At 51.2% G+C, this 27,018-nt stretch overlaps 3 protein-coding genes across 3 annotated transcripts; 2 read left to right on the top strand and 1 right to left on the bottom strand.

Annotated features, from left to right (window-relative positions):
* Nucleotides 1-2,751: 2,751 nt before the first annotated feature.
* On the bottom strand, nt 2,752-13,461 carry LOC138809606 (endonuclease domain-containing 1 protein-like). The gene is made up of 2 exons (XM_069996325.1): nt 13,165-13,461; nt 2,752-6,100 (listed from the first exon to the last, which is right to left on the bottom strand). Exons 1-2 carry the CDS (start codon nt 13,459-13,461, stop codon nt 4,913-4,915), a joined length of 1,485 nt encoding a protein of 494 aa, XP_069852426.1. The 3' UTR covers nt 2,752-4,912.
* On the top strand, nt 13,460-17,839 carry LOC138809600 (spidroin-2-like). Its single transcript, XM_069996312.1, has 2 exons — nt 13,460-13,928; nt 16,200-17,839. Exons 1-2 carry the CDS (start codon nt 13,460-13,462, stop codon nt 17,837-17,839), a joined length of 2,109 nt encoding a protein of 702 aa, XP_069852413.1.
* On the top strand, nt 16,559-26,709 carry LOC138809731 (spliceosome-associated protein CWC15 homolog). The gene is made up of 7 exons (XM_069996616.1): nt 16,559-16,657; nt 17,905-18,043; nt 18,612-18,724; nt 19,607-19,689; nt 21,157-21,264; nt 23,631-23,749; nt 26,326-26,709. The coding sequence occupies exons 2-7, from the start codon at nt 17,913-17,915 to the stop codon at nt 26,453-26,455; spliced, it is 684 nt and encodes a 227-aa protein (XP_069852717.1). The 5' UTR covers nt 16,559-16,657; nt 17,905-17,912; the 3' UTR covers nt 26,456-26,709.
* The last annotated feature ends 309 nt before the right edge of the window (nt 26,710-27,018 follow it).

Raw genomic sequence — 27,018 nt, 5'->3', positions numbered from 1 at the left:
AGACAGTGTTTGGTTCTTTTCAATGCTCGTGGAAATCTTTGAAATGCGGTGCATGTGATAACATAGCCCGTAGAAGAAATAAATGCCCCATTAGACAACTTCAAGCATGAGTAAGTCTAAATATACTGAATATAATTTTGGTATGTAAATTTTTTCTAGAACAATCTTATTTTCTTGCACTATTCATCTCTTTAAAATGAATATATAATTTCTACAAGAAGAATAAGGAGAAATGATCTCCACATTGAGTGTCAAAATATCATTCGCATGACAATAAACATTGTTCACAGAGCTCAACTAGGTAAGTGTATATATTATGCATCACAATAAACCAGTGGTGTATCTCTTCCTTCAGTCAGTCAGTCAGTCTCTACAAATTTTCAGCCAGCTTTCCCAAGTCTGGTAAGAAAAAAAGCAAGAAGCAGGATGAAGGAAACATCACTTGGATGGCCCACTTTTTTCTTCCTTGTGAAATCAAGACTGTTTTCCCCATTCTGAGTTTCACTGGTTCTCCAAAATAAAAGTCAAGTTAAATGGTACCCTTGTTTGCCTAGGAAAGTTATAGAAATCGTATATCTGGGGCAGATACTTCGCTTGCATTCATGTCTTCTCTGAGGAGAAAGTACAGTTTTTCCTGTCTCTTTTTCCTCACATTTACTCCTTTAACACAAAATAAGATGATGTTGGGAGCGACTGGGCCCCATGGTGTCTTCCCAGGCTCAAGGGACAGGGAGGCCTGGTCAGGCCGTGCGGGACCGGCCCCTCCAAACCTGGTGTGGGAGAACTCAGTGTACCCTCTAACTTGTGAGATAGGAGTTGAACTTGAAAACTTTTCAATCTTGATTTTGCAGGGCAGCTACATAATGAATGTATGGAGAGACGTTGTAGCTGAGTTTGCACATGAGATCAGATTGCCAACTTTGTGACTTTCAATGTTAGACATCTTTTTAAGTTGCGAGTGATATATGTAGCATGGTGGGAAACATCTATGGTAGCTCTTTAATTCATCAGTATTACTACAGAACCTCCTTTGCATTCCTTGGTACTTTCTCTTCAGTGTAATCAGAAGCTGTGATGTTTTGCCTGTGTAGTCCTGTGCTTTATTACTGTAATTTGGGTTTTTTGTTTGTTTTATGTCACTTTGGACTAATGGTAGGAGGATCTTTAAGATTGCTATATATACCAGTCTCTTACTCGGTAAGGTTTTAAATGAGAATAAGCTTTTTCTCAGGTATTTACAGTTCACACACATGTCATTATCAGATGGCAAACTTCAGTTTAAGGTTCCAATTCTGAAAACAGCACACTTAATGAGCAGCCACGTCCCACATTCTGGCGGACCAAACCCTGCTGTGGGCGTTGTTGACCATCCCAGCCTTTCAACTCTGGATGCCTCCTCAGCGCCTACAGAGGCCACAGAACCGGGAGAGCGTTTTGTATGCACAACTGGGTTTTATTTTCCTATGTTGTTTTACAGTTGTGACAGAGCTGACGGGGTGGGTCAGCGTATGTGTAGCAGTCCAGTGCTCTGACGCTTGTTGCTGCTGTCCTTTTTGCTGCTGTTGTTTTCTTTCCTTTGGAGGTGTGAGTAATATTATCTGAACAGATGCAGAAGAAACTGCCACTGAATCAAGACATTTGAAATACAGGAACTGTGTCTTAACATGTTAACAATAATTCATAACTGCACTTTTTATGATATTCTGAAAATCTATAGGTACAGACAATGGGTTTTGTTAAACTCACATTTATACTTGCAGGAATTTATTTCATTGTTCTTAGGAATTTTATTGGTTCAATAAAATTGGCAAAACTGAACATAGTCATTTTATTTCTTATTTTTTTATTGAGGTAAGTATTCTCTGCTTGATTACTGAAACGTATCCTGGTTATAGGAGTCATTTCTTCCCGACCCCACTTCTTTTTTTGTTTATTTTAAAGAGGTTTTTTTTTTTTTTTTTTTTTTTTTTTTCTGGTCGTGGGGCCTGAACTCTGGGCCTGAGCGCTGTCCCTCAGCTCTTCAGCTCAAGGCGAGCGCTCTACCACCACTTTTCTTGTAATATGTCTAGAATCAACTTAACATTGTATTAGTGGATTATTGCAATAGTATAAGTCACTCAAAATGTTTCACTGTTACCTTGTATATTGTTAATTATGCTCTCAACAAGATGCAAATTAATTTTAATAATACCTCTTACTAACCACAGTCATTAGAATGGGGAAAGGGACATTCTAGGTAGAGTCAGGGCCTGAATTCAGAAGACTGACCTTGTTCACATACTAGTGGCTTTGTGGCCTTGGAAGTAATTTAATCTCTGGATTGGGGGAGGAGAGGGGAGCCTGTTTGTGAGTATGAAATGCTGGTAAAACTTCCAAGTAGAAATGCAAAGCAGCTCTTAGAAGGCTCAGAGATGTGTAAAGCCTTTTCTACAAGGTTTTCCAAACCTGTGGTGCTTCTCTATGAAGGCCCTAGCACCACTGAGATCTGTAAGCCTTGCTTCCATATGCCTCAAAGAATTTAGAGGTGAAAGCCAGATGTGACTGGAAGTTGCTTGAATCGGTGTGGGTCAAAAAGAAAAGCAAAGGGTTTGAGGATGCAGCTCTGTGGTAGAGTGCTCTCCTAAAGGGTGAGGCCCCAGCTTTGGTCCCCAGCACTTCAAAAACCAACCCAGACAACCCCCAAATTTTAAAATCCCTTCCTCTTAATCATTCTGATTCCTCTTCTAGATTATTTACAAGACTGGTCACAAGTTGTCAATAATTGCTTTATTGAGCAGCTGAAAGGTACGTAGCATTGAACATAACTTGACAATCTCCCATTGCTTTTGTCATTTCCCCAGTAAAGGCTATTTGTGGTTTTGTGGGTTTTTCCTGTAGCATACAGGAAACAAGCCACTAGTGTCTCCATGCAGTGTGACCGCAGTGATCGACAGGTCCAGCTTGAGCCCCGTGGTCACCCTTTAAATTCCCTAAGGCCGAACATTTGCTAGAGGAATGAACATGGGAAATGAAGAGTCTTCATTCTGGTTCCATCTCCCAAGTTCCCAGGTCGCAGCCCCCGAGAGCCAGGAAACCCTGACAAGGACCGGAGACGGGGGGGCCCCACACACCTCCGGCCCTGTGTGCCAAACTGCCGCACAGTAGCTTGCTACCCTCCTTCCGCCCTGCTACAAGTAAGCTCGTCTTTAAGATGCTGCGTCACCTCTCTCACCAGCCAGCAAAGGGTTAACACAGGGTGCTCACCACTGCCTTCTGGAGTTATAGTTTGTACAACTTTGTCGCCAACCCTGGGTTATACCCCACGAGTGGACTTCACACTTGGTCCTTTTCTACGTCAGAGAAATTCTTTGGAACACACACACACACACACACACACACTCTCTCTCTCTCTCTCTCTCTCTCTCTCTCTCTCTCTCTCTCTCTCTCTCGACAATTCCATTCCAGCTATGGAAAGAAAAGTTTGTTTCTCTTACTCTCAATTTTAGGAAATGACATACTTGATCAAAAACTTGAGACACCCTCTCAATCTAACTGGAATGAATGGGACACTAATGTTTCCTGGCTTTAAACATGCTATAAAATAATTTTCCAAGGCATATGGTTTTTAAGTTTTATATACATATATTTTCCTTAGATGGCCAGAACTTACTTTCTTTTAAAACTCTGTCTTTCCCATAGCAAAGTAATAATTTAAGGACAGAAGCCAGTGTTTTACTATATTGAGTGCTTACTTGATATATTAGATAAAATGTTACAGACTATGAATTTTCATATTAGCTTAACATGTAGAGATTTCAGATTATTACCAGCTAGTGACTTCATATACATGAATTGAATCCAAGTTTAGCTAAGGACATCCATAAGTCTAGAAGCACCCAACTTCAACTTTGATCTCTCTCTCTCTTTTTGTCAGTCATGGGGCTTAAACTCAGGTCCTGAACACTGTCCCTTAGCTTTTTCGGTCAAGGCTAGGTCTCTAGCACGTTGAGCCACAGCTCCACTTCTGGTTTTCTGGTGGATCACTGGAGATAAGAGTCTCACATCACAGACTTTCCTTCCCAGCTGGCTTTGAGCCATGATCCTCAAATCTCAGCTTCCTGAGTAGGATGACAGGCGTGAGTCACTGGCGCCCAGCTTGCTCTCTCATCCTTACCTCTGAAAGGACTGTTTATCTCATCCAGATTGCTTTCAGCTCAGTGCTGGTGGCTCATGCCTGCAACCCCAGTATTCAGGAGACTGAGACTTTTATGATCTTGGACCAAAGCCCTAGCACTGATATAACACACACAGAAAAAGACTGCTGTCAAAGTTTAAGGCTGTATTTGACATAAAATGCTTGTTACCTCAAAGAAAAACATCAACAAATTTCAACTTTGGAGTAAACTAAAAGCCTAACAGATCCTTGAAAACCATGGAAAACTAAGCAGTACAGCAGATTCTATCTTTAAAAAGGAAGTTATTTCATCGGCACTTCATCAAAGTCAGTTGTGTGAGGGAGAAAAAGAAGCAAACTGACCAATGGTACCAAAATCTGAGAGGTAATGTGAGGAACTTCTCAGCAACTCTCAGACTCGAAGTGGCCCTCCTTCCAATTCTTCTCCCTCGCAACTTTGCACTGTTATAAATGAACGCCAGGATCTTTCCAGATGTAGCAAAGTGAGTGACTAAAGTTATTGGCGCGAAAGTCTACATAGCAGCTTACTACTTCCAGTCTCCTAATGAGCATTCTGAGGGTCAAATTAAAGTGCACCATCTTCCTTGGCAAATTTTACAGGCAAACACCCTGCCAAAGGTGCACTGATGGAATGGTACTTGACAGTAACCAGAGACTGTGGGAGAGATAAAACACCCCAGCTTTCTCTATTAAAAAAGCGAATTTGCTGACTAGACACTCAGGTTTTTGTTTTTACTTCTATAACTCTCCAGAGTTATCAAAAGTAACCTTATAGCCAATCCGCTTGAAGACACTGAAAACAGCCTGAAACAGGCCACCCATGGTGCCAAAAGCAGTGTCAAAGAGCAGAGACAGGGTGCCCCCGAGGCCCAAGGCGATGTCCTTGCACACAACCGGAATGGCACCCATGGTGTACACAGGAAAGCTGGCCACGTCGACCAGCACACGGATGGGAACGCTCAGGACGCGGCACACGGCCTTCAGCAGGCAACAGAGGACCCGGAGAACGGCCCTGATGACCTTGGCCACGACCTTGAGCACCTTCCAGGGAAGGCTCACCAGCTCCGCCCCAATGGCCACGAAGTAGGACGCGGCGGCTGAGCCCAGGCGGTACAGACAGCTCTCTACGCCGCTGACCACCTGCTGGGCGACATACCACAGGAGACAGACTGTGTTCCTCAGGACCGCGGCCACTAGGTAATAAATTAGCTGGAAAAGCCGGACGACGGGGGTCGCGATGAGACCCCAGAAGCCACTGCTTCCCGCGGCGGCCTCTGGAGGCCCCAGGGCGGCCCTCTGGCTCCTGGCACCGGCCGGGGACACAGTGCTCTCCTGAGACTGCAGGGCTCTCTCCTCATCCTGGACCTGATTCACCACCTCCAAGATCTTTTTCATCTTCTCCGTGTCCTGCTCCGCTTCCCCGCAGTTGTCCTGGAAGAGCTGTGGCTGGTGGGGAAGCAGCCTCTCGAGGTCCTTCACCATCACGTCCTCGATGATGCCGCTGCCCTGGGTGTGCTTGATGAAGCCTATGGCCCAGCCGCCGCCGGGCGCCGCACAGCAGGCCGCCAGCCAGACGGACTCGGGGATGGACACCCTGCCTCCGAGCCTGCGGCCCGAGGGCACTGCGCCCGCCAGGAGGAACAGGTGGTCCCCGCCACAGTGAGGGAGCAGGGCCCGGTCCATCAGGCTGCGGAGGTTCGTGTACCAGCGGTCCCGGAAGGACGGGGTCATGGGGACGGAGTTGGTGAGCGTGAACACGGCCTCGTGGGGGTCGTCGTTGAGGGCAAAGGGGTACAGCTGCCCCGGCTGGTAGTCGGAGTCCTGGTAGTCGCTGTTCAGGGCTTGCTGGCTGCCCAGGCCGCTCACGGAGATGGCAGCCTCGGCCTCCTCTGTGGCCTCCTCAAGGCTGCTGCTGGGGTCGTCGATCTGAAAGAGGGAACAGCACTGAGAGCTTGCTCTGCCCACAGCTGGGGGGAGAAGGGGGAGGGGCACCCGAACCACTGCCAAAGCTCCAGGGAAGTCCCACCACTCTGCGGTTTCTAGTCTGGGGTTTAAGGGCTTGAGTCTGACACACACATAAGCTCCCTGTTTGAGGGCACCCTTCCAATGTCCCGCTCTGTGTCCACCGCACCTTTGCTCTGCAGATATGCGGGGAGGGGAAAGAGGAAGAAGTGAGGAAGCTAAGGAAGAAAAGAACAAGAGGGTGAGAAAGATGGAGGGAAGGGGAGGAGAGAGAGAGGCACATCTACACAGCCTTAGGACAGCTAAACCCTATCATCAGCGCAGGTGTCCATCAGCCAATGAAACGAGAAGCGTGGCGCACACGCGCATGCACACACACACTGTTCAGCCATAAAAGAATAAAGGTGCTTGGAGAACAATGGGTAGAAATGGATTGTATTAAATGGCAGGAGGTAGGAGTCATGGCATTCCCGCTCGTGCACGCTTGTGTCACTGGCTGACCTACAGTCAGGAGGTCAGGGTTGGCAGACTTCAGAAGGGAAGAGATGCAGGCAGGCCTCAAAGCAACCAGAGTTGGGGACTGAGAAGCCAGAGGGCCACCGCCTATAAGGTCTGGCCCACGCCTCTGGCTGCCCTTGGAGGCTAGTCAGCCCTGGCCACTCCTCCTCAGAATCGCTGCCAAGCTTCTGAACACCAGGACACTGCTGCGCTGGTGGCAGCTGGTGGGGTACAGAGGGTCACGTGTGCCAAGGCTAGTGTCAGCTGCTCATTTACCCACACACCCAAAGCCTTTCACAAGACACCCACGAGTGGGCAGATTAATCGCAGGCATTGCTACCTTGTGGGCAGATTAATCCCAGGCTTTGCTACCCTGTGAGCAGATTAATCCCAGATATCGATTCTGTGTGAGCAGATTAATCCCAGGCAGCAAAGTCTCCAAGACAATTTACCCTAGCTGCCCTTTTTTTTTTTTTTGGTCAGTTGTGGGGCTTGAACTTTGGGCTTGGACTCTGTCCCTCAGCTCTTCAGCTCAAGGCAAGCGCTCTACCACTTGAGCCACAGCGCCACTTCATTTTCTGGTGGTTTATTGGAGATAAGAGTCTCACTCTCCTGCCCGGGCTGGCCTCTTGAGTAGCTAGGATGAGAGGCCTGAGCCACCAGTGCTGGCTCGGAAATGTTTTTAACAGAACAAGAGAAAAGCCACCATGGCCCGAGGTGAAGGCCTAGCAGAGCATGTCCCACTGGACAAGGCTGACCGCAGGCAGGCACCACAGGCCAGCTCTGGAGACAGGACAAGGAGTCGTGTCTGCCTGGAGAGAGACTACACAACAAAGGCTGGGAGGATCTCTCCAGCTCCAGCGAGGGGAAAGGTCACAAGGCTAACTTCCAGGCATTTTGGAGACTTCGACAAGCGGCCACAGGAGCTTAGACCTCACAGGAGAGACAGCAAAGATCACAGGAGCGAAGTCCATCCAACAGGGGTAGAAACTGAAGGTCTCCGCCAACCATCCCAAGCAGAACCTGTCTTCGCTCCATCTGGGGTACGCACCACAGCACCAGGCACAATGGAGACATCCAAGAGAGAAGACAAAACGTCTCCATTTTAATCTTTCAGAAACTTGGCTTTCCTTTCTCCATACTTTGTGGGTCTCAAGAAGGTCATAAATGTTCCAAGCTTCATCTTTCACAAACAAAAACAGCGACTGTTTCCTTACGTGGCCCTGCTCAGTCATGCATACTGGTCCATTCAAATGGCAACTTTGATCTGGATCAGTCCCTTCCCTTTGTTATGACTACTGAAATAACAAGATTTCCTGACATCCATGCTGCCATCACAGAAACACCTGGGGAAGGTGCACACAGCCGCCACGCAGTACGGAAGCCTTGCTTAAGGACCACGCATGCCTGGCAAAGTAACGCTTTCAGCTTACAAGACTCAAGGAAGAAGGAATCCTCCGCCCTCTCGGGCACAGAGCCCAGGCTGCTGCCCGTCAGACCCCTTGTGTGACTAGGTGAGGTTTCAGGGTGCACTGGTTTTGCTGGTTTCATTTCCCAGTGAGAGTACAGTGCATCAGTGAGTGAGTAAGTGAAGAGTGAGGGGTGGGGAGGGAGGGAGAGGGAGAGGTCCTAAGCCAGTTCCTCCCCGAGTCTCATCTTACAGCATCTCCATTCTCCTGGTTGTTTAGGCACAACCTGTTGGGTCACCTGTGACCCTTCCCTCTCTCTGACCCCAAAGCTTTCTAGCTCTCTCTTTGAAGCATGTCCAGAACCTCACTGTCATCCTGCCAAATGTCAGGCCACCATTGTCTCTGGCCAGATCACTGAAACTCGCAACTCTCTTCACTTCTACCTGTCGCCCAGTAACTCTATTAATCCAGAAGCCAAATGAGTCTATGAAACCACCAGCCAGACCCTGTCAAAACCCTGCTCAGAACACCACGGCTTCCCACGGCACACCGAGGAAAGCCCACAGAAACCGAAGTGACCTTTCACCTCCCTCCTCATCTTTCTGATCTCACCTGCTCATTTAACCCCACCTCTGTGGATGCTCAGCTCTTCCTCAAATGCAAGGAACATGCAGACATTCCCTCTCCTGGAACGCGGCCTGGCCCAGCCCATCTGCCTGACTGGCTTTGCTACTTTCTTCAGTCCACACTGAAAACCCACCCTGGCAATGACATCATCCCAGGAAACCGTTTTCAAACACCACCCTCTCCCTTCTCTCCTTCCCTGCTTCCAAGCATTTCCGGGGCTGCCGTTCTTGTTTATCATTTGCATTCTCTACCAGGTCCTAATCCCGTGAGAGCAGGTGATTGTGTGTGTTTAGGTCAATGATCCATCCACTCCTAGTGCTCACAATGGCCTCTTTGGTTATTGCTTTTTTTTTTTTTTTTTTTTTGGTTACGGGCTTGAACTCTGGGCTTGGGCGCTGTCCCTGAGCTCTCCAATTCAAGGGCAGCGCTCTACCACTGGAGCCAGCCACAGCACCACTTCCAGTTTTCTAGTGGTTTATTGGAGATAAGAGTCCCACAGACTTTTCTGCCTGGGCTGGCTTTGAACCATGATCCTCAGATCTCAGCCTCCTGAGTAGCTAGGGTGACAGGCGCCGGCTGTTTTTTTGTTTTGTTTTGTTTTTAAGCTACATAATTCCACCCGTCTATCTATTCATTCAATCCTTCCTTCACTCAGTTTTCCATCATGCATTTTCTGAGCAGTCATAAATGGGGACGTATGTTAAGCGTTCGAGATGAAGCACAGATGGAGGTCTATATCTCAAGAGAAATTTGTAGGACTGTCCAACATTACATTTGCACCACTGGAGTAATAGCGTAATCAAGTATAGTGATACTGACTTGGAACTTACTATAGTCCAAGAATTGTGGCACATATTTACTTGTCTATTTGTCATAACTATTCAATAAGGTCTATGCTGCCATTATCTTTGAAATAGCCTAGAAAACTAGAGCTTGGAGAATACTAAACCACACACAGCTTCCAATGGGAAGAGCAGGTATCTAAACCAAGGCTCTTTAAGTCAGCCTGGGCCTGTCTGCTGCTTCTGTGCAGAGACTTAAGTGTATGATGTCTTCTATGCACCCCATGCAGTCAGGCTAGAACAATTACACAGGCTCCTACATGGGAGGATGCATAGGGAAGGAGCCCCTGATGGAAATCCAAAATAAAGGCCTCAAGGAAGATTCACGTGCTTTTACTAAGGTTTGGAAGAGCACAACTGGGCCCTCTTGAAAAATGCTTTAGCACAAATGTTTCACATCCTCTTGAAAACATGTGTGCATCCACAGATGTGCTCATACTTGCTCTACAATTGCTGAACCATGGGAGTAAGAATTAGAATTAATATAAAAAGACAACAAAGTCCTAACCAGGAGTGCAATAGCTTCACCGTGAGGCCAAAGACTCCCTGTGGCATTCAAAACGTGTGTGGACTGAGAGCAACTGCTCACATGCGTTCAAACCCAGGCTGTGTGACGGGACACCACCGTAACCACTCAGTTTCCTGGCCTATCCCCCTGTGTTCTGTTAGATTACAGAACTACTCATGGTATCTGACTGTAAGGACAGTCCCTTCAGTGTCCCTTTGACCAAATGGTAAGGTCTTACCTGCTGGCCTCTGGCATGACTTGACAATGTACTTTAGAGATCGTCGGCATCCTATTCAAAAACTCTTCCACTAAATGGAAAGGAGTCCAGAAACTCCTTTGAGATTCAGGTCTCATGTACTAAATCTGAACTTAGTTGTCAGAGGTTTAAGAATCTTGAATGAGGGGCTGGGAAGGCGACTCAGTGGTAGAGCGCTTGCCTTGCATGCATGAGGCCCTGGGTTCGATTCCTCAGCACCACATAAGCAGAAAAAGCTGGAAGTGGTGCTGTGGCTCAAGTGGTAGAGCACTAGCCTTGAGCTAAAGAGCTGAGGGACAGCGCCCAGGCCCAGAATTCAGGCACCATGACTGGCAAAAAAAAAAAAAATCTTGAATGGAAACACTCCAGATCATCTCCATATTTCAGAGAGCGATGGGCCTTCCTATCTCTCCATTCTCAATGTAAAGGTGAAAGCTTTTCACATGACACCACAACGGCTGTCTCCAGAGTCCCACTCAGTTCTGCAGGTCTCCCTTAACCCCCCACGCGTGGGCAGACATGGGACCCGGTATTCTGTAGGCAGGGGAGAGAGAGGCATCACTGGGGCTCAGGCGGCCCTGGGGAAGCGCTGGTTCTACTTGTCTAGAGCAGGGGTTGCTGGCCAGCTCCAGAGAAAAACTTCTGGTATGGGGAACTCTTCACCAGGAAAACTCAGAGAACATCTCACCACAGCTGCCTGGCTGGTCCTCCGGTTTCATTAAAAATAAACGACTTTATTCATCACTTTTTATGTACTAGGCACTTCCAAAGTGGGTAAGATGCAGCCTCAGCCTGAAGAACCCAAGCTGGAGAGTCTGACAGATGAGTGACAACCAGAAAGTGCTACAACAGCAGCAAGCATGGAGACATTCCAGGAGCTGTGGATCTATGTCAGGAGGAGCCGTGGATCTATGTCAGGAGGAGCCGTGGATCTATGTCAGGAGGAGCCGTGGATCTATGTCAGGAGGAGCTGTGGATCTATCTATGTCAGGAGGAGCTGTGGATCTATCTATGTCAGGAGGAGCTGTGGATCTATGTCAGGAGGAGCTGTGGATCTATGTCAGGAGGAGCCGTGGATCTATGTCAGGAGGAGCCATGGATCTATGTCAGGAGGAGCTGTGGATCTATCTATGTCAGGAGGAGCTGTGGATCTATGTCAGGATCTATGTCAGGAGGAGCTGTGGATCTATGTCAGGAGGAGCCGTGGATCTATGTCAGGAGGAGCTGTGGATCTATCTATGTCAGGAAGAGCTGTGGATCTATGTCAGGAGGAGCTGTGGATCTATGTCAGGAGGAGCCGTGGATCTATGTCAGGAGGAGCCGTGGATCTATGTCAGGAGGAGCCGTGGATCTATCTATGTCAGGAGGAGCTGTGGATCTATGTCAGGAGGAGCTGTGGATCTATGTCAGGAGGAGCTGTGGATCTATGTCAGGAGGAGCTGTGGATCTATCTATGTCAGGAGGAGCTGTGGATCTATCTATGTCAGGAGGAGCTGTGGATCTATGTCAGAAAGAGCTGTGGATCGATGTCAGGAGGAGCTGTGGATCTATGTCAGGAGGAGCTGTGGATCTATGTCAGGAGGAGCCGTGGATCTATGTCAGGATCTATGTCAGGAGGAGCTGTGGATCTATGTCAGGAGGAGCTGTGGATCTATCTATGTCAGAAAGAGCTGTGGATCTATGTCAGGATCTATGTCAGGAGGAGCTGTGGATCTATGTCAGGAGGATCTGTGGATCTATCATGCCAGGAGGAGGCAGGAGGGCTGTTCTGGATCCTTCCATGGGAGGCTTTTTTCAAAGGGAAGCTGCTGGTGCAGAATCAGGAGTCCCAGGTAGTGCGGGGAGCCTGTGCCAGAGGCCTGCGGCGGGGAGGAGGAGGCCAAGCCTGGGACCCAGCATCCGCAGGAGAGGGGGAGGGGGCAGAGCAGGGGCAGGGGGAGGGGGCAGAGCAGGGGCAGGGGGAGGGGGCAGAGCAGGGGCAGGGGGAGAGGGCAGAGCAGGGGCAGGGGGAGGGGGCAGAGCAGGGGCAGGGGGAGAGGGCAGAGCAGGGGCAGGGGGAGGGGGCAGAGCAGGGGCAGGGGGAGGGGAGGGGCAGGGGCTGGGGGAGGGGGCAGAGCAGGGGCAGGGGGAGGGGGCAGAGCAGGGGCAGGGGGAGGGGGCAGAGCAGGGGCAGGGGGAGGGGGCAGAGCAGGGGCAGGGGGAGGGGGCAGAGCAGGGGCAGAGCAGGGGCAGGGGGCAGAGCAGGGGCAGGGGGCAGAGCAGGGGGAGGGGGCAGAGCAGGGGCAGAGCAGGGGCAGGGGGCAGAGCAGGGGCAGAGGGAGGGGCAGAGCAGGAGCAGGGGAGGGGGGGCAGAGCAGGGGCAGGGGGCAGAGCAGGGGGAGAGGGAGGGGCAGAGCAGGAGCAGGGGAGGGGGGGGCAGAGCAGGGGCAGGGGGAGAGGGAGGGGCAGAGCAGGGGCAGGGGGCAGAGCAGGGGGAGAGGGAGGGGCAGAGCAGGGGCAGGGGGAGGGGAGGGGCAGAGCAGGAGCAGGGGGAGGCGGCGGCAGAGCCTCTGGGCCCCGCGGGGCTCGGGGCGGCTGCAGCCGGGCTGGCCACCGGTCCCGCGGGGACCGCAGCCCTCTCTCCGGGGCCCGAGCTCCTATCTCCGGCCGCAGCCCTCTCTCCGGGGCCCGAGCTCCTATCTCCGGCCGCAGCCCTCGTTCCCCGCCCAGATTGCACCGCCCGACGCGGGTCGGCGCGTACGAGGCCCCGGGCGGCGGCGGCCTGGCGAGCCTCTCCGCAGGGGGGACCCGCCCGGCGCGGGACCCCGCGCCCCGCCCCGCCCCGCCCCGCGTCCCGGCCGGGACCCCCGCGCCCCGCCCCGCCCCGCGTCCCCGCCCGCGGCGCCTACCTGCGGCTCGAGCAGCGCGCGCGGCGCGGCGCGGGGCGCGGCGGGGCGCGCGGCGCGGAAGGCGGAGAGCCGGGGCGCGCGGGCGGCCGCGTCGTACTCGGTGGCGAAGCGCGCGGCGCCGGCCCAGCGCTGGCACAGGCGCAGCGGCGCGGCGGGCGGCGGGCGCGGCGCGGCCCCCGCGTAGAAGAAGGCGCCGCACTCGGCGAAGCCGGGCCCCGGCTCGCGCACCAGCCGGGCCTCCCGGGGCGCGGGCAGCGCCAGCAGCGCCAGCAGCGCCGGCCAGCGCGCGGCGGCCATGGCGGGCCCGGGCGGCGGCGCTCCGACTCCGACTCCGGCCGGGCGGCGCGCGGTCGCGGGGCCCCGGCCGCGCCCCTTCCCGCCGCCCTCGGGCCTCCCGGAAGGCGGGGGGCGGCGCCGCGGGCGGGAGACGCGGCCACACCCCGTGCGCGGCCGGGCGGCGCCGGGACCAGAGCCGCGTCCTCGGGCCCTGGAGACCCGAGGCTGCCTGGGGACGGCGGAGGCGGAGGCGGAGGCGGAGGAGACGGCGGAGGAGGCGGAGGCGGAGGCGGAGGAGACGACGGAGGTGGAGGAGGCGGAGACGGCGGAGGAGACGGAGGCGGAGGAGGAGACGGAGGAGGAGGAGGAGAAGGCGGAGACGGAGGCGGAGGAGGAGGAGGAGAAGGCGGAGACGGAGGAGGCGGAGGCGGAGGCGGAGGCGGAGGAGTTGGAGGAGGAGGAGGAGACGGAGGAGGCGCTGGGGACAGGCTGCGCTCTACCGCGGAGCCCCGGCACCACTTCCGGTTTTCTGGTGGTTCCTGGGAGATCAGAGCCGCTCGGACTTTCCTGCCCGGCCTGGCTTTGAACCGCGGTCCTCAGATCTCAGCCTCAGGCCTGAGCCACCGGCGCCCGGCTCGAAGCTCAAATAGTTTAAAGCACAAATTTTACCTTTTGTGAATTGTGAAAGTGGAGAGATTTTACTGCAACGGAGAGAAGTGGGTCAATTGGGGGAAATGTAGAGGCTGGATTAAATTGTGATTGGAGCCCGGTAAACACACACACGTAAAAAAGTCTGACCACAGAACGAGTTCCCACTTAGAGACTTTCCTGAAAGGAAAGCGTAGCAATACACTGTATCTTCCTTTGAAATCAAGATTCAACAAGGTGAATACAAGTTGCTTTTTTCCTTTAAAATATGAAGCAGATTAAGGCAGTAACTTTTTATATCACACAATTTTCCCCTGTTAAATCTCATCCACCCATCCATCCAAATCATCCATCCATCCATCCACCCATCCAAATCATCCATCCATCCAAATCATCCATCCATCCATCCATCCAAATCATCCATCCACCCATCCATCCAAATCATCCATCCACCCATCCATCCAAATCATCCATCCAAATCATCACCCATCCATCCAAATCATCCATCCATCCAAATCATCCATCCATCCATCCACCCATCCAAATCATCCATCCGTCCGTCCATCCATCCTTCTGTCCATCCATCCAAATCATCCACGTGCTGATTTGGGAATTATTTTTTGGGGGGTCGGTCGTGGGGCTCCAGCTCTGGCCTGGGCGCTGTCCCTCAACTCTTCAGCTCAAGCCTCTCGAGCCACAGCGCCACTCCCGGATTTCTGGTGGATTACGGTAGATCAAAGTCTCCCGGACTTTCCTGCCCGCGCTGGCCTTGAACCGCGATCCTCAGATGCCAGCCTCCCGACTAGCTGGGATGACAGGCGCGATCACCGGCGCCCAGCTTTGCCAGGCTTCAGGAGGCTGAGTTGAAAATCATCGGAGGAACAGAGTTCGAGGTCGGCCTGGGCTACAGAGCCGGGCTCAGGAAGAACAAGACGGAAGGAGTTGTGCCTTGTGAAACGAAGATGCCTAAGTCACCACCAAGTCTAGCAGGGGAGCCACGACTGGACGGACGAGGGACCGACTCCATGGGGTCTCGGCCCACGGAGGGGGCTGCCGCTAGGAAGGGGCGGGGCGGGGCTGGAGTCAGCATGTGTGGGGCGGGGCTGGAGTCAGCATGTGTGGGGCGGGGCCGGGGTGGAGTCAGCATGTGTGGGGCGGGGCCGGGGTGGAGTCAGCGTGTGTGGGGCGGGGCCGGGGTGGAGTCAGTGTGTGTGGGGCGGGGCCGGGGTGGAGTCAGCGCGTGTGGGGCGGGGCCGGGGTGGAGTCAGTGTGTGGGGCGGGGCCGGGGTGGAGTCAGAGTGTGGGGGGGCGGGGCCGGGGTGGAGTCAGTGTGTGGGGCGGGGCCGGGGTGGAGTCAGAGTGTGGGGGGGCGGGGCCGGGGTGGAGTCAGAGTGTGGGGGGGCGGGGCCGGGGTGGAGTCAGCGCGTGTGGGGCGGGGCGGGGGTGGAGTCAGTGTGTGGGGCGGGGCTGGAGTCAGTGTGGGGGGGGGCGGGGGTGGAGTCAGAGTGTGTGTGGGGCGGGGCCGGGATGGAGTCAGAGTGTGGGGGGGCGGGGCCGGGGTGGAGTCAGAGTGTGTGGAGGGCCGGGGTGGAGTCAGTGTGTGGGGCGGGGCCGGGGTGGAGTCAGAGTGTGGGGGGGCGGGGCCGGGGTGGAGTCAGAGTGTGGGGCGGGGCCGGGGTGGAGTCAGAGTGTGGGGGGGCGGGGCCGGGGTGGAGTCAGTGTGTGGGGCGGGGCCGGGGTGGAGTCGGGGCGGGGCAGGGGTGGAGTCAGCGTGTGGGGCGGGGCTGGAGTCAGTGTGGGGGGCGGGGCCGGGGTGGAGTCAGAATGTGGGGCGGGGCCGGGGTGGAGTCAGAGTGTGGGGGCGGGGCCGGGGTGGAGTCAGCGCGTGTGGGGCGGGGATGGGGTGGAGTCAGCGTGTGGGGCGGGGCCGAGGTGGAGTCAGCGTGTGGGGCGGGGCCGGGGTGGAGTCAGCGCGTGTGGGGCGGGGCCGAGGTGGAGTCAGCGTGTGGGGCGGGGCTGGAGTCAGCGCGTGTGGGGGGGGGGCCGGGGTGGAGTCAGCGTGTGGGGCGGGGCCGGTCTGCAGCCTTCTCTCCTCCTTCCTGCAATTCCAGAGCGGGGCTCAAGTCCCGCTTCAATTCCGAGTCCGGCGTGTCACGGCGAGCCGGAGGGGCCGGGCTTTCACCCGGCACGTACGGAGCGCGCGCCGTCCGCGCGACCCAGCCCACGCGCGAGGGGCCGCCCGAGGCCAGCCCTCCCGGCGGCGGCGCCGGGCGGGTCGCGCGCGCAGAGCCAGGGCGCCGGCGGGGCGACACTGAGGAGCCGGGCCTCCGCCGCGGCGCCCAATTCAAACGCCCGCCCCCGGGGGCGCGGCCCGCCCCGTGACGTCACGCCGCGCGCCTCCGAGGCCTCTTCGGATTGGCTGCGGCCTCCGTCCGGGCGCCGTCAATCCGCCGAGGTTTCCCTTCCGGGTCCCGGGCTGCGGTGCCGGGCGCAGAGGCTTCTGGGAGCCAGGAGCCGCCATGGTGTGTGTGTGAGGGCTTCGCGGCTGCGGCGTCGGACCTCGGCCTCGGTGAGCGGCGGGAGGTCGCGGCGTCCTCCCTGCCTGCGCGCGGGGCGGCGGGGCCGGGCGGAGGCTTTCCTTTGCTGCCCGCCCGAGCCTTCCGGGGGCCGGGCGACGCGGGCCGGGCCGGGCGGGCGGAGAGGACGCGGGCCGGGCGGAGAGGACGCGGGCCGGGCGACGCGGGCCGGGCCGGGCGGAGAGGACGCGGGCCGGGCGGAGAGGACGCGGGCCGGGCGGAGAGGACGCGGGCCGGGCGGGCGGAGAGGACGCGGGCCGGGCGGAGAGGACGCGGGCCGGGCCGGGCCGGGCGGAGAGGACGCGGGCCGGGCGGGCGGAGAGGACGCGGGCCGGGCCGGGCCGGGCGGAGAGGACGCGGGCCGGGCCGGGCCGGGCGGAGAGGACGCGGGCCGGGCCGGGCGGGCGGAGAGGACGCGGGCCGGGCGGAGAGGACGCGGGCCGGGCGGAGAGGACGCGGGCCGGGCCGGGCGGGCGGAGAGGACGCGGGCCGGGCGGAGAGGACGCGGGCCGGGCGACGCGGGCCGGGCCGGGCGGGCGGAGAGGACGCGGGCCGGGCGGGCGGAGAGGACGCGGGCCGGGCGGGCGGAGAGGACGCGGGCCGGGCGGAGAGGACGCGGGCCGGGCCGGGCGGGCGGAGAGGACGCGGGCCGGGCGGGCGGAGAGGACGCGGGCCGGGCGGAGAGGACGCGGGCCGGGCCGGGCGGAGAGGACGCGGGCCGGGCGGGCGGAGAGGACGCGGGCCGGGCGGAGAGGACGCGGGCCGGGCGGAGAGGACGCGGGCCGGGCGGGCGGAGAGGACGCGGGCCGGGCGGGCGGAGAGGACGCGGGCCGGGCGGAGAGGACGCGGGCCGGGCCGGGCGGGCGGGCGAGGACCCGGCTGCCCCCACGGCCGCGGCCTCTCCGCCTCCCCGGAGGCGCCCGTGGCTGCCCGCGCGTCGGGACGGGGCCGGCGAGGCGGCCGCGGCCTCGGCTCCCGGCTCTGGCTCCCAGCCGGCGGACGGCGGTGCGCGGCGTGGCCGCGGAGCCGACACGCACTGGCCGCTCCCACGGGGACGTCCGCGTGGCCGGCCGCCCGCCTCCCCCGGCCCCGCCGCTGTGGTCCCCGAGGACGGGCGGCCTGGGACAGCCCCGCACGGCCTGTTCCTGAGAACGAGGCAGCTCTGGGGGTCGTGAGATGGGAAAAGCCGTCCGGAAGGGTGGACAGTAGTGAGTAACTGAGGAACCGTTCCTCCTCCAAGCATAAAAGATGACTACTGCCGCCAGGCCCACCTTTGAACCCGCGAGGGGTGGAAGAGGAAAAGGAGAAGGTGACTTGAGCCAGCTCTCGAAGCAGTATTCAAGCCGAGACCTTCCTTCCCACACAAAGATCAAGTACAGGTATAGAAGATGCATCTCGTCTTGTTCACTGACAAGACCCAACCTCTTAAGTAGAATGCTCATGATGCGTGATCAGTTTGAGTTCCATCCCTTAGCTGTTTTCATAGCAATAGAATGCTAGAATGTTCATGATGAATGACCATCTTTTTATAGGGATGGAGTACAAGAGAAGTTTTAGTGGTGAAGTTTTGCTCTGTGATTTTAAAGTGCTGCCAGAATTTCCGTTAACCAGGAATTTCAGTACATAGGTGGAATAGTAATATTCCAGAGAGACTACACATTCTCAGCACTAGTTCACAAGCCCTTGAGTTGATACAAAAACAAAGACCAAAGGCATGTTAAGCAGTCTGCAGTCATACCATGGAACAAATATGTGATTCAGTTTGGACTTACTGAAATACGGGAAACATCACAGTGCCTGTTAACAACACTCAGATTAGGTTATTGTTTTGTCCTCGTTTTATACTGGAGGAGGTAGTTGCATTTGTAAATTGTCTTTTGCTATAGCCATGTGGTTTTTTTCTGTGTAGGTTGTTATACTTCTGTCCTGGTTTGTTTTCTGTGTTAGACAAACTACTCAGGATGCCCCTGAAGAGGTTCGTAACCGTGACTTCAGGAGAGAGTTGGAAGAGAGAGAGCGAGCTGCTGCAAGAGAAAAAAATAGGGATCGTCCAAACCGAGGTACCACCTGTCCAAAATGTTTGTCTCATAACATCATGTGGGTTTTCTTTCATGTAGTAATCATTTGCACTTTGGTTAAATTCACTTCTTGTATTACTCTTCATGCTAATTGGAAGGGTTAACATTTTTGTATGCTGTCATACTTTTTCTCTTAAAAACTGGTGATGGTAAAATTTCTGTATTAGAATATGTAGTAACTATTTCAGCTCAAGACAAAGTGTTTCTTCTGTCTACAGAGTCAGTTTTGCAGCTGACTGTTGGAGAGCATCTGGAAGTGTCAGTTGTATTTTTGTTACATGTCCAGCCTATGAAAATTATTCCCTGATGGGGCTGGGAAGGTGGCTCAGTGGTAGAGCGCTTGCCTTGCATGCATGAGGCCCTGGGTTCAATTCCTCAGCACCACATGAGCAAAAAGAAAACAGCCAGAAGTGGTGCTGTGGCTCTAGTGGTAGAGTGCTAGCCTTGAGCTGAAGAGCTGAGGGACAGCACCCAGGCCCCGAGTTCAGGGCCCACTCCCAGCCCCCCCCCCAAAAAAAAGAAAAAATTATTCCCTGAATTACCAGAGAGGCTCAGTTGTAGTAGTAATGCTTTTGTAATTTACTGTTTAACCACAAGCATTTACCAGAGGCTTATGTGCCTGTCACTATGGATGTGATGTATGATCCTGCCATCGTAATGCTTTTAATACGGGCTGTTTGTGCCTCTAGCTTCCTATATTTGGACACAGAGAGGTCTATGCCTGTTCCCCTAGCACTTGGAGTTTGAGACAGGAAGATTCAGTATTTGAGGGGCCACATAGCAAGATGTTGTCTCAATAAAAACGGAGAAAAAAGGAAATGCAGCACTTGTATCAGTAAGCTATATAATGTTGGTTTCTCCCAGAACATACAACTTCGGTGTCGAAGAAGCCTCGGTTAGACCAGATTCCTGCTGCCAACCTTGATGCGGACGACCCTCTAACAGATGTATGTTCCCGTTTTCTGCTTTCATTCCTCTAGAGCAACATATTCTTACCCTGTTAGCATTAAGCGGTGATCTATATTTATTGAATGCTATTCAGATGTATCATTGACATCATTTGATTTTAACAGTGATTTTTTTTTGGGGGGGGTTGATCGTGGGGCTTGAACTCTCATTTGATTTTAAGACAAAGTGTTCTATTGAAAGAATATAAGACTTAAGTGTAATCTCTATAGAATCAAATAGGAGAACGATTTGTTAGAGCACATACTTAGGACAGGTTAGACTGCTACTACTACAAGGTACTCTCAAACTGACCCTCTGCCCCAGGCTCTTCCTCATTAGGAATGATGTTCCCTAGAGACAAACGGTGTGTATAATGGTTCCTTCTGTGCCTAGAGAGGAGGGTAACCTAGCAGGTTAACCGTTAGCACTGTAGTAGTGGAGGTGTGACTTCAGTGACAGCACCACCCTTTAGTTAAAAATTAGCACAGCAGTTAACATTAAAATTCAGTGGGCCCCAACAGTCATAAATTTGCATTTTTCTATTAAACAAAATCTGAGTGGCTTACGTGGATGGCATTTATGCATGTATGTAAATAATTCTGGACTTTACAGATACAGTCCTTAAAATAAGATGCTTAATTTTAAGTGAAATTTAAGTATTTGAAAAAAAAAATGCTTGTAACTGGGGCTTGAACTCAGCCTTGTGCAATGCTCAGCTTTTTTGCTCATGGTTAGCACTCCAATATTTGAGCTATGCTATTAGTCCAGGTTTCTTGTTTTGTTTTTTAGTTAATTGAAGATAGAATCTGGGAGAGTTTAGCCTTCTGAGTAGCTAGGCTTCTTGGTGTGAGCCACCAGCATCTGAAAGCCACTGCACCTGCCTGGCCTCTTGGTTTGAAATTATTTTGTTTTGGAATTTATTGCCTATTTTGAATGTTTGATTGTACTTAATTACTAAATGAAAATTGCTCTGAATTGCATAAAATTATTTTGATGAGGGGCTGGGAAGGTGGCTCAATGGTTAGAGCGTTTGCCTTGCATGCATGAGGCCCTGGGTTCGATTCCTCAGCACCATGTAAGCAAAAAGAAAAAAGCCAGAAGTGGCACTGTGGCTCAAGTGGTAGAGCGCTAGCCTTGAGCTGAAGAGCTCAGGGACAGCGCCCAGGCCCAGAGTTCAGGCCCCACGACCAGACCCCCCAAAAAAATTTTGATGATGTATACGGTATAGACAATATGTTTCATTATGAAATAGTCCTTTTCTGGTTTGAATACTGTTATATGGAAAATCTTTAGGCCATGTAAACTTGTACATACTCTGATATCAGAGATTGGCATATTAAGAATTCATAAGCTTTTGTTGGATTTTATTGATTTTGACTGATTGGTTGGTGATTATAGTTATTATATTTAATTTGGTAAGTTCATTTTTATGGGAAAAAAATTAATTGTCACTATTTTTGTTTTAGGAGGAAGATGAAGATTTTGAAGAGGAGAGTGATGATGATGATACTGCAGCACTTCTAGCTGAACTGGAAAAGATTAAAAAAGAAAGAGCTGAGGAGCAGGCCAGAAAGGTAAAGTCAAAGTGTCTTCCCATCTTAAACATTCTATAGCAAAATGTTTTTTAATCTTCAACCATAGCTTATAGTTTATTTTAATTTGTCTTCCTCCATTAGAATATAAGCTCTGCAGAGATTGTCTGCTTTGTTTATTAATACGTCCCAGTCCTTGAAACTGAAAATATTTGGTTTTTATTTTATTTACAGTAGTTATACACATCTCTTGCCTAAATGAGACATTTTGTCAATAAATTTGATAATTTCTGAATATCCTTAGACATTGTAATTGCATAGTGGGGTGTGGGGGAGAGGTCTAACTCAAGATTAAGAGTTGGTCATATTATAATCCAAGCTACGCAGGAGTTTTGAGGACTTTGTCTCGAAGCTAGCTTGGGCAAGGAAGTTGAGAGAGACGCTTACCTTCATTTAACCACCAGAAGCTAGAAGTGGAATTGTGACTCAAGTGGGAGCTTCAGCCTTCAGTGAAAAAGCAAGAGATGTGAGGAGCTTTTAGACTATTACTGTATCTTACTTATCTTCAAAGCTTCTAACACTGAGTAGGAGTAAGTTAACTAAGAAAGAATTTCCAACAAAACTAAGAAGCTTAAGCTGTCAAAAAAATAATCAGATTTAAAAGGCTAGGTGCTGGTGGCTCATACCTGTAATCTTTTTTTTTTTTTTTGGTCAGCCATGGGGCTTGAACTCTGGGCCTGGGCGTTGTCCCTCAGCTCTTCAGCTCGAGGCGAGCGCTCTGCCACTTGAGCCACAGCTTCACTTCCGGTTTTTTAGTGGCTTATTGGAGATAGGAGTCTCACTGTCTTTCCTGCCTGGGCTGGCTTTGATCCGAGATCCTCAGATCTCAGCCTCCTGAGTAACTAGGATTACAGGCGTGAGCCACCGGTGCCAGCTATACCTGTAATCCTAACTACTCAGGAGGTCAAGATCTGAGGATCACAGTTCAAAGCCTGCCAGAACAGGAGCAGGCAGTTGTTCCAGATTCTTTTAGCTTGCCTATATATTCAGAGGTAAGAAGTTTACATTCTCTGATTGGCCTTGAGGGAGGTTGAACTCTTGACATAGAAGGTCTTACAGTCTTAAGATACTCTGATCTCGCTGAACAAGGAAGCATGCATTATTGGTATTTCTTGGAGTTGTCTGACAGTTTAATTTCTTTCATCTCTTTTTTTTCCTTTGTTATCAGCTTTTTTTCAATGGTGTCCCAAAGGAACATTTCCAAACTGAGTAGCCTGTATCAAGTTAATGTGTGAAGAAAGGGCTACATAGTAAATATGTTAAGCTGGGATCTTACAGCCTGTTGGAACCATTCAACTATTACACTACAAAAACAGCCATAGATGATATATAAATGACTAGGTATAGCTTTGTTTAGGCAGAATTTCATTCTCAAACTGAGAAAGTGGGACTATTGGGTTGTTCAGCCACTAGTGTACCTGGCATTTGACTGTGAAAAGAGATGGTTCCTTTTTTGTGGCAGTCAGATAACTAAAATACCAATGGAAGGCCAGGACCTATGTCTCACCCATTAGTAGTAGTAGTATCTATTGTGTACATTGTGTCCTTGAGCTACTGCTTTTCTGACAACTTGGAGAGAAATGTCTTAACGCTTTTAAATATCGGTAGAATTTTTAAGAAAATAAGTAGTTTTTAGAAAGCTGTTCATCTTAAGTGATGTTGGACCTTCTCACCTCCAGATAAGAATGAAATCAGTGTTGATACCTGTGCATTAAAGGATAGGAACTCATATGGAAGATCTGGTTGATTTCCAAATCAGTTCCATGCAGTTTCTTTCTCTTGATCTGTTGTCACTAATTTGTCACCCTTCAAACAAAAAAGTGGGATTAATATTTAGTGTAAGATAATGTTACCAATAGGTCTAAAAGTTAAGAAACTAGTGCCAAAATAAAAGTAGAACAAGGTCAAGTGTGGTGCTGCACGCCTACAATCACATGGCCTTGAAGGCTGAGCCAGGAGGATCAAGAGTTGAGGCCAGCTCAGACTCCCTAGAAAGACTGTCTCTAAAAAAAGTGAAGAAAAATAATTTTTACCTAGTGAAGAAGTAACATCAAAATGGAATGGGTGTTGCATGTTAATGGAATACAGTTGTTTGCATGGTAGTTTGGCTTATAATAATTTTAGGCCAAATTATTTTGGTGAGACTTTTGTTGTGTATCTTAAAAATCCGGAAGAAACAAAATGAGGGAATGAAATCAAGAAAGGAAAGAGAAAGGAGGAAAGGGAAACCTATCTTGACACTTATTTTTCTCATACAATCCTGACCTTTTTTGTTGTTGTTTATGAATTAACGTAAGAAAATGGACATGCAGTTAACATAGCAAGCTTGAGTCTGCTGTCTTTGACAGGAACAAGAGCAAAAAGCAGAAGAGGAGAGGATTCGCATGGAGAACATTCTGAGTGGAAACCCTCTTCTTAACCTCACGGGCCCATCTCAGCCTCAGGCCAACTTCAAAGTTAAAAGAAGGTACTAGCAGTAAGGGGTTAGATTTATATGTAATGGTTGGGAGTTGTACAGCAAGGTGCATTACGTAAAGCATCTTAAAACCTCACCTCACTGATATCCTTCTTTGTCAGAAGAAGGAAGATAAATTCACTTCCAGTAGATACGTGTAATAACCAGCTGTGCACTCTGTAATGGTCTAAGACAGTAGTGAACTGACCCCATGACACCATAAAGCTTGTTTAAGTCCCAGAGACCACCTTCCACATTCAGACATCCAGCAGAAGAGTTGATTTGAGGGACTTGCCACAGGGCTGTCTTTATGACTAGCGTAGTCAAGACACATGCCTGTTTACAAGGAGGAAAGGTACAAGCAGAGGCTTTCGTGTGCTGTCTCTTCCCACAAGAGGTCACACAGAACAAAGCAAATGTATCAGAATGTGTGTGGTGTTGCTGCTCAGGGCACTCGGTAGAGACCCAGTGCTAAAGTTCCTTTGAGACTGGTCCTTTTAGGCAGCTTCTGCCAAGTACGTACCAAAGTCCAAACTGCAAAAAGGGGAGTAAATGTTGGGTATCAACCACATTGATTATTCACGAGGCATAGGGACTGACAGGGTGCCTGAACACAGGTTTCTAAAAGCCAGGGGAGGCCAGCCTTGGAGCTGACGTAAAGATGGCTTGTATGTTAACACTTCTCTGTACTTGGTTTGTGGAGGGCTGAGAAGAGAATGTGAATAGTAAATATTGTACAAGTACTTGAGACGTGGAATTGTGTAGAAGAGTAAAATGAACACTTATAGAGGATGCTGAAGGAGAGGAAGCTCATTATTTGTCTAAGGCAATTGGCAGATGTTGCTGACTTCTCTACATGGGTTATATTTCAGCACCACTGTGTTGCTTCTGCTTGCACAGTGGCTCCCTCTTCATCCTCACTCCAGGCTTTGGCTTTTTTTCCCTCCAACATAGCCTAATTCTATCCAATTATCAAGTCAGAAGTTTTTGGAGTAAACCTTCAGTGGCTACTTAACTCATTCATAGTAAAAAAAAAAAACAAAAAACAAAAAACAACTGTTCCCTTGTGATGCAGAGGCCAGGATTTGTTAACAGAGTGACAAATTATTAAAGACCAAACTCCAAGGTTTGTACTTGAGCCCTTAGAAAACTCTAGTGGGAAGGAATGTAGGCTAATTGGGGTGAGGGGCAGGGCAGGCGGATTGAAGATATGACAGCCTTGGGGTGTTTATGTCTACATTTATCCACGTGTAAAACATAGCCTTGGGGTGGTGATACATATGTTTTTGAGAGGGTAACTTGACCTGTCTCTGCAGTTAGTCGGTACTGGAGCTGATGTACTTGGGTCTTGTCAGTTTTAAAAACTGGGTAGTTGGGAAAGGATACCCAGCAGTTGGCATCTGAAAGCCAGGCCGGGCCACCCTGGCCAGACTGCTGCCAGGGCAAGGGAAACGAGCCCTGCGACTTCGCAGCACGGAGGGGTCTGGTGCTGGGGAGGCTCCAGAGGAGGTACACAGAAGAACCTGTCAGTGACAGTGTATGAATGCCAGGCTGCGTAGTTTATCCTTCCCTTTTTGGATGCGTGAGCGCCCTGGTCATACTGCTCTGCTGAGCTTTTCCCATTTTGTGCACTGCAGCTGTGATGACTTTACCAACACTGTTTTCCAAAGATGCTCCTGTTCTTTACCTGTTTCCCATGTGCAATTTCGTATTTCATGTGTGTTTATATTCTAGATAATATTCTGGAGTTCTGTGTTTTGTAGCCCATGCACGTGTGGCTTTTAATACTTGGTGAAATCCAGTCAAGAGTTCTAACATAGATGAGGGGTCGTATACGACCCTTAATTGCTACGCTCTAGTAGTTCTGTGTCAAGCCAGGTGTAGTGGTATATACTTAGGAATCCCAGTACTTAGTAGGAGGTTTGATGCAGAAGAATGCAGCATGCACCCCATCTCAGAAAACAAGAACAACAGTAATTTGTCCGTACTGTGGTGGATAACTACGAAATGATGACGAGGGTAAAATCCTCAGTCACCTGCCCTGCACCCTAGCAAGTTGGGGTGCATTAGTACTCATGGTACTGATGCTGTCTGTGTCTGACCTGAAAACAGCAAGCATGCCTATAGGTCTGTGTACTCTCTCTTTTTAGAATTCAAGATGTCTTTAAAAGAAAAAAATTAAAAGAAATTCAGATACTCTTTAGAGAAAAACTTCTTTAAAATATTTACTAGAGGGCTGGGAAGGTGGTTCAGTGGTAGAGTGCTTGCCTTGCATGCATGAGGCTCTGAGTTCAATTTCTCAATACCACATAAAAGCCAGAAGTGGTGCTGTGGCTCAAGTGGTAGAGCACTAGCTTTGAGCTGAAGAGCTGAGGGAGGGATAGTGCTCAGGCCCAGAGCTCAGGCCCCAGGATGGGCCAAAACACAAAAACAGGAAAAAATAAAATAAATATTTACTAGAGTATAAGTAACAAAATTAGTTTGTATGTTCCTATTAGGAATTGCCACTCATTATAATAAAGCAACATTCTAGATTACTTTGTGTTTTCCTTGTCTCCTGACACACACATTTTCCTTCTACCCTTCAGGTGGGATGATGATGTTGTCTTCAAGAACTGTGCAAAAGGTGTAGACGATCAGAAGAAAGACAAACGATTTGTAAATGATACTCTGCGATCTGAATTTCATAAAAAGTTCATGGAGAAATACATTAAGTAGTACAGTTTTATGTGCTTGAACACTAAAATGTTATGGATCAGCTTGACTGTTTTTGGTAGTGTTTTCTCCTTCTCCCCTGTGTAAATGGTATATAAGCCCCCTAATTATAAGTTCCAAATACCTCTTCCTTTAGTGATGATGATGGACTACTTGAGTATTGCTTTAGCAGTTTCCATTCTCTGCGTGTTTCCAGTCATGTGTTGTTTTTAATATAGGGAAAATGAATCTGCTTGTAATAAATATTTTTAATCTAAGTATCTTAATTCGTGTCCTTTTTGTTGTGACTTAGGCATTTCATAAAATGTTGCATAATTTCATTTCAAAGAAAAAATGCCTTTGTGTGTGTTTTTTTTCCTCTCCTCACTTCTCCTGCAGGCAGCTGTGTTAAACGCCTGATCTTTATCCGGTGGTGCTATAACTTTTAGGAGGTGGGGGCAGTTTCTTGCCCTGGCACCTTCCCAGGAATGAGGAGCCCCGCGAGAGAGGCGTGACAGTATCCTGGGTGGTCCCATGTGATCTCCAGCAGTTTCCTTAGGATTCCTGAGTGGAGGGGGCGGGGAACC

The sequence above is a fragment of the Dipodomys merriami genome, unplaced genomic scaffold (assembly GCF_024711535.1).
Source record: "Dipodomys merriami isolate MVZ:Mamm:240054 unplaced genomic scaffold, mDipMer1.0.p SCAF_103, whole genome shotgun sequence".
NCBI lineage: Eukaryota > Metazoa > Chordata > Mammalia > Rodentia > Heteromyidae > Dipodomys > Dipodomys merriami.
Note: the sequence above shows the minus strand (reverse complement) of the source record. Positions and strands in the feature narration are given on the sequence as shown.